This window comes from Aulostomus chinensis, chromosome 3, assembly GCF_037954235.1.
Source record: "Aulostomus chinensis isolate RoL2024-O1b breed Wild chromosome 3, RoL_Achi_v1.0, whole genome shotgun sequence".
Taxonomy (NCBI): Eukaryota; Metazoa; Chordata; class Actinopteri; order Syngnathiformes; family Aulostomidae; genus Aulostomus; species Aulostomus chinensis.
The window spans coordinates 18,829,309-18,840,457 of NC_141322.1; the positions used below are offsets into that span (position 1 = coordinate 18,829,309).

At 40.7% G+C, this 11,149-nt stretch overlaps 1 protein-coding gene across 2 annotated transcripts; it reads right to left on the reverse strand.

Annotated features, from left to right (window-relative positions):
• Positions 1-9: 9 nt before the first annotated feature.
• On the reverse strand, positions 10-5,401 carry LOC147268049 (G protein-coupled receptor 61-like). 2 transcript variants are annotated; one of them, XM_086199291.1, is made up of 3 exons: positions 5,125-5,401; positions 4,556-4,632; positions 10-3,681 (listed from the first exon to the last, which is right to left on the reverse strand). In XM_086199291.1, the coding sequence occupies exon 3, from the start codon at positions 3,473-3,475 to the stop codon at positions 2,078-2,080; it is 1,398 nt and encodes a 465-aa protein (XP_086055417.1). In that variant the 5' UTR covers positions 3,476-3,681; positions 4,556-4,632; positions 5,125-5,401; the 3' UTR covers positions 10-2,077. The 2 variants fall into 2 exon arrangements, with proteins under 2 accessions (XP_086055417.1, XP_086055418.1); XM_086199292.1 differs by lacking the exon at positions 4,556-4,632.
• Positions 5,402-11,149: the final 5,748 nt, after the last annotated feature.

Genomic DNA, 11,149 nt, shown 5'->3' on the forward strand with positions numbered 1-11,149 from the left:
AAACTCTTTATTACAACAGTATCTCTCACTTTTACCCATGTATATTCTAATCACATTCATATCATTGCAGTGCAGTGGAAGTCATTCTTTTATTGTAATCACAGCATAAAAACTATCTCTGAAAAACATTCCACATCATTCACAGTTTGGATGAACAATTAAGGTCTGTTTTGATTTTGGATTGGCATTGTCACTGAAAGAACAAACAAAAACATCTTAAAAACCCTGTATCCACATAAGAAATGTCCTGATAATACATTAAAATTCCACATCAGTTTGTTGTATTTTTCCCTAGCAGTTCCCCTTAAAGAGTCACCTCAACTCATCATCAATCTCTAGCAAAACATATCAAATTCTGCATTCCTCCTTTTCTAATAAAACCTCAACAATTAAATCTTACAACATCAAAAATTGTGCAGTCATCATACATACAAAGAACTGCTCAGGATGGGAAAATGTTTGAAAATGAAAATTTGTTCCTGCATTTGAGGTTCTGTATAAAACCTACATAACACCGGTGAGGAAAAGATCAGTGACTGGGCAAAAAAGTAATGTACTTTTGTGAGATTCTGCAAAACTTCTCCTTCCAGTACTTCCAGGTCTCTGGAATCTGAAATCAAAACAGTGGAGTGCACACACTCATGGCTTCATAGGCTTTGTCAGTATGTTTTTCAGATATTTTATAGACTTTTGAGGAGAGTACTTACTGCTAAGTATCAAACATGTTCCGAAGACTACACTCGGGATTTTGCCTTTTTTTTTAACAATAATTTATTTTTTCCATTTTCCGTGTTCCTTCCAAGGCTCTGTAATAACCTGATGAGGCAGGGCAGCTCAAAAATAAATCGAAATGTATTTTTCTTCTGGGATAATCATCTCCACATCTGAAAAACACTCATTTGAATTAAGCATTTACTGCACACAGGCCAAAATACATCAGCCTTCACGCAATGAACAAATACACTCACTGGGGGGAAAAAAAGGTTGTGTTAAGTGCTGCAGTCAACAAAATTTACAATTTTATAAACATAACATATAATTTAGTACATCAAACAATGTAAAGGATAAGATTGGAATGCAATGCTGTGCATCAGTAGTGTTTTTTAAGGTCCTTGTCTCAGTGCACGGACCCATTGATCGCATGGCTGAGCAACCCTGAAAATCATTGGAAAATCAACCCGAAGTGAGTGGTAATTTCTGGCTTACTTCTAGGAAATAATTTGGTTAGACTCGCATCAGAGAAAGGAGGACACAATTCAGTAGTTTATCTGTAAACTTCAACCATTAGAGTGAAGATGGCGCAACCACATGAAAAACACAACTACCAGTCAGAAGTGACGGATTTTACTCAGGTGGATCCTCCTTGGTGGTCATATTTTCTGAATTTTATTGCTGTCGTCAATGAAATTACTTGCAATTAACCAAATGATTTACAAAAATACCTGACGAGGCAGACTCTTAAAAAAATGATAGATTTGGCAGTAACAAATAAAATATCTGAACGTGTAAAAATGAAATCATTCAATTCATTGATAAGTAATAAAGGCCATTTGTTCAACTGTGGAATATCACTGCACAATAATCTACTGAGATAGAACCAGTGTGTTTCAGTGATTTGTCCTTAATTTAAGACCAAAGGTTTTATTCTGACAACATCTGACTCTGTTCAGATTCTGTCGTAAACCCAAACGTATCATTACCTTAATTGTTGTTATTTATTTAAAAAAGAAAACTGTTTAACAAGTTACATCAATATTATTTCAATGCCATTTACTGTACAGAGCCGAGCAGTGATGTGGAAGGCCAAAATATTGCCTTTTTTTTTAAATTCTAGTAGCGATTTCCCAGTTTGAAATGGATCTCAAACAGCTGCATCCTCATTTGAAAATATGTTATGTATTTTCAAAAATTAGGATGGAAAACTGATGAGGCAAAGTGCAATGAAACAGAGATACTATTTTAAGTCATTGAAGTAAATGTTGGACAGCTTTCATCTTATTTTCAATTAAATTACTCCTGAATACTTGAATAATAAAAACTAGAATACTTTTCAGAAAATAAAGATGTTAAAAAAAACTCAATTGTCTGTATATATATGGTTGTTCTTCACCCGTTCAGTCTCAATGAACTCTGAAGTCTCCTCTACAATTTGTCCAGGAATGCGGAAATCAATGGGTATTGGCTGTGCTGGCTCAGGTGGTTGGGACTGAGCCACGGGGCAGCACGCTTCACCTTTAGGACTGGAGGTGCTATGAGAGTTTTGAGGATCCAGGTTGCAGCCAGTGCCCTGAAGAAACTGAAGGAAATTCTCCTCTATCGATCCTTCTCGGCTGGGCAGTCTGTCCTCAATCTCAACCCCTGCTCGGCGGAACAGGCAAGGCAGGTGCTTGCCGAGCTCCTCCCGGATCTGTCTGTTGAGACAGCCGTAGAAGAATGGGTTGGAGGTGAAGCAGAAGTAGCCTATCCAGGTGACTACCTCCTCCAATGAGGCCAGTGTTGCCGGAGGGCTGGCAGCCAGAGCTGAATACAGGTGGAAAGAAAAGTAGGGCAGCCAACAACACAGGAATTGTCCACCTACTGCTACCAACACCGCTGCAGCCTTTCCCCCACCAAAAGGCCGTTGTGGAGTCGTTCTTCCAGTTCCTGCGCCAGAGCTGGTAACCATCGTGGAACGACTACTTAGTGATTCCGAACGCTGCCGACGAGGTGTGTCCATCCAAGTAGGTAGAGGCCCGTGGTGCATGGCTGCTACCCGAGCCACTTTGAACATATTGCAATACACAACAAGAATGACCAGTAGTGGACACAAGAAATAAACCAGCGTAAACAAGACCATGAAGGCCAAACGGTTTGATCCTCCCCCAGTCCAATGCAAAGAGCAGCGCCTGTGACCCTGAGCCGGGGGAGATGGGACAGGCCCACCTCCCCCTCCAGCAACCCCACTGCTTTCTAGAAGAGGAGTTCTTCCACCTTGCAGGAACCAAGCAAGTAGTGGTAGAGCAGACATGGCCAGGGCTTTGACCCAGATCCCCACCAGCACCGAAGCTACCAGGCCAATAGTCATCTTTACTTCATAGCGCATGGGATGTATAATGTAGTAATATCGCTCCACATTGATGACAGAAATAGAGAGAATAGCAGCACTGACCAGGCACACACTGAGGAAGAGGTAACTCCGGCACAGGGCTTCTCCAAAGAAGGCTCGGCTCGAGAGCATGCCGAGGGGCATCAGCACCAGGGCTGCCAGCAGGTCCACCAAACACAGGTGGAAGACAAAGGCAAACTTGTGGAGCTGTGGGGCCTTGGCAATGACTGCCATGACTGCCACGTTACCCACCACAGCCAGCAGATCCATGAGCAGCATTGCCAGCAGGGCTAGTGACTGGGACAGAGCCCAGCCCTCAGGCAGCGTAGAGGTAGACATGTTGGACAAAAGCTGTGGAAGCAGGTGGGAGGAGTTCCACATCGGCTCCATTGAAGGGTGGGATGAGGCAGGCAGATAGGGTCAGTCACTGGCCCATCACCCATCCTTCACTTCCAGGAAGTACAGCCAGAGAACAGAGGTTTGAAAATTAGGTCAAAAGCTGCCCTGTAGTTCATAGGATGATGTGATGGTCAGGAGGTTAAGATTTTAGGATTCATTTACAAATTCACCATAGCTGCCGTCAGTCGGAAACCACCCTGAAAAACAACAGAGAAAGAATATGAATTAGCATCTGTATAGTTGTCTGTGGTTTGGCCCTGCTAATATTAAGACAGTCCCTGTTAAGGCAATGCTACTGATAATCCCAAGCAACCCTCAAAATTAATTAATTCATCTGAGAATGAATTATTACATTTACCACCCTTAGCAACAAGTTTGAGCCAGCAAAATGAATTGAATTGATTATAATTTGACGTACAATAGTTGGGCCACTGTGTGTCTTTCTCATGCTTGAGGACAAGATGATTTCCCAATGTGTATTTCTGAATCTGAAGTGTACCATTATTACTCTCAATCTGTAATAATTGTGACCGATTGTGATAGTTGCATCAGGCTTTGAGTTGTGTAATGGCATTTCGCCCTGGGCTCGATCCCTTGGTGACAATAAAGGCGACTTATACTTATATTTATAAGATGATTTCCCAATGTGTATTTTGAAGAATTATAGCATATTAATTAAAAGTTGCTGCCTTATTACACCCCACGTCTGCAGGCCTGCGCAGTAGAACTGAACCATTTAGACCCTCTATACTGTAAGTTTGCAGCTAAATCTTAATGACCAAAGCATAAGATCATATTATTCACACATTTACCTGTATGTCAAAAAAGCTCAAATCGAGACTGATCTTTCCTGGCAAGCCGCAGGTGATAAATACTGTTCAAGCTCACATCCTGCCAATGCTCGTAAGCAAGCCTATTCCCCCAAAACCAATCCTGTCACTGAATGGGTAATAGCTCTTTTCCTTCACATCCACACCTGCTGTGAAGCTCCTGTCGTATGCTCACCCTGTTAACTGACTTTCTCTTATTCAAAAATAAAAACAGAAACTGCAGGTTTCTGTTAGGCCTTACCGTTCTTTTGGTCCTTTTGTCTACAACGTCTGCCACCAAGACAACCCCGACCACTTGCTATGCATTCTGGTGTCTTTCTGGGAATGCAGATATTAGCTGCATATTAGCTGTGCCTAGCTTGTACAGACATAAACATTCATGCTGGTGTATGTATGTGTCCAATCAAGAGAATCCTGTTGCTCACTGTGATGAAAGACTTCTAGCATAAATGTAGATGATGTTCTGTCTCCTGTCTATAATGTTAACAGAGACAACTGGGGCAACAGTGAGCTCCCTCATCACCAATGAATGACTGCTCACAGTAAGCAATGTCTCTAAATGACACATATGGGTAGTCCTAATTCAGTTTAACCCTGCTGCCTGGTTTAGTCATCTCTTACCACCCACTCATTTATATATTAATCATCAATACATTACACCCACTGTGTAAAGCAAGGCCCACGTTCTATATGTCATAACACAGCTGATTATTTATTCGTAACACAATAATCTTTAGATTATATGAAGAGGACTTAAAAAAAGATGTGGTGAGAATCAGGGAGTGTGATGAAGAGAGAGAAATGATGTACCTGAATCAGAATATATCCTGATGCAGCTGTCTGCTGCTTTGGTCTCTGAGGATGAAAAGCTGGTTTATCTGCCTCTGCTGAGGTCCACCTGTGATGAGAACTGCTGCTGAGGTTCTTCCCTCTGTTTCTCTTCCTGTCCCTTGATCTGTCTGGTGCATCCTCTCCCCCAGACTGATGACTACAGCTGTGGCGGCAGAGGTTATTCTGAGCAACGATGCTGATGTAAATGCTCACAAAGGCACCAGCTCACTCTCTTCTTCTTGCCTCCTCCACTCACACACAGTGACTGCAGAGATGGAATAGGAGGCAGGGAGAAACAGAACCAAAGGGTCTCCACAGGGTCCTAGTGTCCTTACTGTCTCATCTACAAAGAAGTATGCTGGAAATACTGGGATTATATTTGAATTGTGTGAATAGACTCTTCAGGGAGGCTGGAACAATATCTCGTACATCCCAACTACTATTGAAATAGAAATAAAGATTTAAGTATTTCTCAGCATTTGCTGAAATGTCATGTCACACATTGCACGGTTACAGTGTTTTTTTGGACGATATGTCAAATAATCCAGGGAAACCCTTTTTACCCAGTGCCACCAGTCACAAATTACACTTGCCAAACAGTTTGTGATTAAAATTTACCACTTATGGTAATAAAGTTTGGTTTTCATCAATCCTAACTGTAAAACTGTTAAGATAATCAAATCAGATTTTATTTTTATGGCCCAAAATCACAAATTACATGTTTGTTCTCTCCATGATAATTCAGTGTGTTTATTGTGTTGTGAGCAGGCTAACAAGAGATCATCTCGCTAATTTTACTCTCCAGAACCACAAATTGACTAAAATTGTGTGAAATGGAGTTTAACAAACCCAGTCTAGGAAATACAGCTCTCGAGGAGTAAGGGGGCCATAATAATACGACTTTTCTTCCTTCACTACTCTGTCAACATGAACTTTTCTCATTCTTGCGTGAACCTTTAAACACTCCCTCTTTCTTGACAGATGATCTCAAATTACCTCTTGGTGTTTAATTTTATATTTTGTCTGTGCTCTCTCTCTCTCTCACACCCACACACACGTACACGCGCTCATGATCCCTTATTTCCTTCCTTTCTCCATGTTTATTTATTTTTGTCAGTCGCTAATAATTTCAGTAGTAATGCCACCAGCTTAGGTACCCCATGGTACAAGATTTACTGAGAAAGTGAAGCATTGATTAGCCCAGGCCTCAGCTTCCGCTATCCCAGCGTCTCACACGGGCTACTGTTGCCACGGTGATCTTCTTCATATACAGTCCATCCAAGTGCTCTGTCTGTAGAGGACAATGAAATCTGGGCTGTTACGGGTGAAGCTGCTCGACTGAAGAAGCAGGCATGGAACTGCTTGGTGTGTTTTTTAATTTGCATTTGCAAGGTTGCCATTGAGGTTACATGTAGAATTTGCATTTCATGGAAATCAACTTGTACCTCTAACCATTAAAAAGCGATGTATTAATCTTGTTCTCTAACAGGCTTATTAGAACAATGTCTAGTGAAATCACTGCAACAGGAAGACCAAGTGAGGAGTGAGTATATTGGAGCTACAACAGAGCTGTAATAGTATTTTCACCAACATTCCCCATCTAGTTTACTGAACTTTTGACAATTTTTTTGCATACCAACAACATCAAAAAAAATGTCCAACTATAACCTTTGGTTTCATACCATGGACATTTTTCTAAGACTTACCACCAAAGTACTGAATAGATAAAGCGCTTAACTCCTTCAAAGAGGCGCAAGAAAAAGCGGTATCCCAATATTTAAACCCCCTCCAACCAGACCTCACTAGCCTAAAAGTGACTGTCCATGAAGTCAATATTTACATTTTGAATGTTTGTGATAATTTAGCAAATGAAATTATGGACCTAATAATGATGCATGCTGTAAATTAGGACGCTATGAATGTGAAATTAAAGACCATGAATATAGATTTTGATGTTACTAATTCAGTGTAATTGGCATTGGTTGAACCGTCAGAGAAAATATCTGCAGTAAAACATTGGATTGGTAATTTGTGAATCATCCAAGTTGCTAAATTGTATTGTAGCATTACTTATATATGTAATATTTGTTTCACATTATTTGAATGGTGTGAGCTTAAAATGACTTCATAAATAAGCAGATTTAGCAATGATGAAATGGCTGTTGGTGCAGCCAACACACTACTATGCCCTTCTTCATCCATGTAAACAAGAGTTACATAAATATTATTTACTCCACTTTTACCATATATTGTTTAGATATACTCTACATTACAGTAGCAGACAAGCATTAGCAGTATTTTCATCAGATACATCCATTTACATTCTATGTTATCCAAAAGAATCTATTTTAACATGATCAATCCCTGATTGATTACTGCATTGTTTCCTCCCAGTCCATACATCAAACAGCAGGACATGACAAAACACGACAGAGTTGGTGTACAGAGACTTAATGGACAGCGCTTACTACTGTTGTCATGGCGATGAATCAATATATCTGGTAACTCCTGTCAAACAACATGAGAAAGATACACGTGCTTAGGTACAGTTTAAGTGTCTATATTCAGGCACACCTACACTTAAGAGGTTTTGTGTGTGTGTGTGTGTGTGTGTGTGTGTGTGTGTGTGTGTGTGTGTGTGTGTGTGTGTGTGTGTGTGTGTGTGTGTGTGTGTGCGCGCGTGCACTGGGGTAAGTCATCAAATTTTAAGGTGAGACTCAAGGAAATGAAGGTGAGTCAAAGTAATGTATGTTTTGTTTTTGTGTGCGCGTGTGTGTGTGTGTGTGTGTGTGTGTGTGTGTGTGTTGGGGTAAGTCATCAAATTTTAAGATGAGACTCAAGGAAATGAAGGTGAGTCAAAGTAATGTATGTTTTGTTTTTGTGTGCGTGTGTTTGTGTGTGTGCACACGCGCACGCGTGCAGGGTCTTGCTCGGCCGACAGCACCAATCATTGCCACCTCAAATACAATGGTTTCCATGGCAACCTTGAAAATAGACTCCACATTCACACTCAGAAATAGCAAAGGACGCCGTACTAACCCCAGAGAGCCCCTACTGCCAATAATATGGATGCACAAACATCAGCTTCACTCAGAATAAAATACACACTATCATAACAACTGAAACATAATTATTGCAATAAGCAAACAAATCCAAACGCACACTGAGCGCAGGTGTAGGTTGGTGTGGGAGAACATTAATCAGCTTTGTGTTTAATAACACTGAAGACAAACCTGTACAGTGCCTGACATGACAGCTGTGTAGCGTCTCATACTGAAGGGATGACATGGACTGCTGAGTCCTTTCATATTTAAAGGTAAAAGTTAAAAAAAGAAGTATTTGTGTGATGTTGCCGGAGATAAAGGGTAAAGAGATGAATGTTGTCTAGGAGACACTTGAGGAGGAAGGTTTGCTGCAGACAGACGAGCAAACCATCAAGAATTTAAAAAAACTAAAAAAAAAAAAAAATGTCATGGCAGAATAACATCTTGTGCTGTTTGTGTTCACCAGTCTGACCAGCTTTATTTTTCCTGAGATTCGTGTACTGTTTCAAATTGAGGCTCAAATACAATTGTTTGTATCATATCAAACATTATAAATAATAGGCACTGAAATTGCTGAGGCTGAGAGTAAATGTCATTCAACCGGTAAATATTAAACTACTTTCAGACATTTGTTTTTGAGTTTATCGTCTGTTCTGCTCAATCCATTCAGGCGATTTTAAAGTGAAGTCAATACAGTTTACAGCAGAAGTGGGAAACTGATATACAAAATGAGCTCGTAGCTCACGGAGGCCGTGTTTCTCTGCTTCGGAGGAAGAAAACATCTTGAATTACCTTGTTAATTGTGGACTGAAAGCATTTGAACCCACTCGATATGAACAGTCAGGTGAGACAGTAGTTTTGATTTAAGTTACACATGTAACAATAGCAGAGCTGACTCTTCAGTATGCTGCCTGAGCCAGATGGTGGCAGTGTAACAGCGATAACATCTACACACACACACACACACACACACACACACAAACACACACGCATATTTAAAACTACATCCTCTATAGAGTTACTGCAGTATACCAGTGACAAGCAGAGGGAGGCAATATGCCAACAAGGGCAGTGTTGCAGTGTTTATATTGTGTTATTATTGGGGAAGATTAGGATTTTTTTGGGGGGCTTTAATTTAAATGATCTGTCCCATGTTTCTTATTTTTATATTCTAAGAGTCTACATCGATTAACATTTCAGCTCCATCCATAGATGTTCCAGAGGGCTCATTTAAACTATTCTACTATACAATTCCACCGTACGTGATCTAATACAGCCACACTGATCATGAAAACAGTCACTGTTAAAAAAAAAACTAAAAAAAACCCTTTACTGTGTGTGGTACTGTACAGGGACCATGTACCAGAATAATGTAAATATATTCTTGAATCTTAAATATCTTTGTTAATTCTTCTTTAATTTCCAGTTAATTTAAATCAACAAAAAGTATCTGGATGCGCTACATTAATGCAGAGATGAATAAATCATTGTACATGAAACAATGTGTACAAAAAAAACCCACCAGTGTTCTCCTGCAGTTTTTATGTACTGTGCGTTGCCTTGTTAATGGGCAGTTTCTCAACATGATCAACACCCATTAATTTACCACACAACCTGTTTACTTTCTTATATCAAACACTGAAATAGAAGGTCTGTTGTGTAAGAATGATCAATAACGGTTAGTTACTGTACATCCACACATGCATGCTGATAACTTCAGGGAATAAACTATTTATCATTTTGTCACATGTTTCAGCCCATCAACCTGTCAACCAATATGTGGCTCATCATCAAATCACGTTCAGTAGTGTTGAAAGGCTGAAATCCATTATGGGCAGCTCTTCCACAGAGAGGATGCTGATCTCATTTGTCTGATGGACTTTGGGCTGGGTTTGATATCACCCAAACCTGCCGCCACTTACCTCATTTATAATTCACTAGAGAACCGTAAATCTGAGAGCAGGAGCACGCCTCCCCAAGGCCGCTGCGTACATCAACCCCGCTACTGATACTTCCCAGTGCAGCTTGAATCATTTGTGTGAAAACACAGTTGTAACAGCCAGAGGTATATGTTTACATGACTCAACTCCCAGGCCACGGTAATCAAAAAGGACCGTCGTGGTTTTGTGGAACTGCATTAGTTTTGTTCCCTCTTCAGATTGTTTATTGATTTCAGACGCTTGTGTTGCTACAATCAATGTCCTAATGCCGAGCACACTCAGCAGTGATGGTGGGTACTTAGGCTGCAGACGCTTTCTGCACGGCTCAGTCAAACGCTATTTCCATATGTGGTTCTGCAGAGATACACAAGAGCTGCACATCTGCAACACAACGTCCTCTTAATGGAGGCACTGAGCCCCAAATCTTTCAGGCTGGTTTGTACTTCCCAAATTCTTTCAGCTTTGTGTTTTCTTTGTTGTATTGAGAGTGTTTCAATCCCAATTTTGCTCTTTGTTCACTCTTTCACGTTTCTTCATCCCATACTACTGATCCCATTCAGGGTCACAGGGAGTTGGAGGCTACCCCAGCTGACAGTGGGTAGGGGGTGGGGGTGGGGGGTTCCTTCAGGACAGGTATGACATAGAAAGACAGACAACCATTCACACTCACAGCTTCAGGGAATTACAGTCTCCAGTTAACCTAACTCGCTTGTAGTTTACGCTTCAAAGTTTTCATAAATCTTTCTTGTTGCTTTATGCTAACTTCTGTTAGGACCCTGGAGGGATTTTAGATCAGTCACGTTTTCATGGTTTGATAGTAGTCCCAGAATTATTATCATATTTCAATGATCTCGAAAGGAGGAGTCTTCATTTTAGTCTTGATTTTTAAACCCTTTGGCTCCGAGCTGCATACTGAGCATCTAAACTACCAATCAGCAGCCTGTAGTTTGAGATCCTCTGATAAAGTCTTGCTAGCTATTCCTCTGTCAAGGCTAATGGCCAAGCGGGACGGGGGCTTCT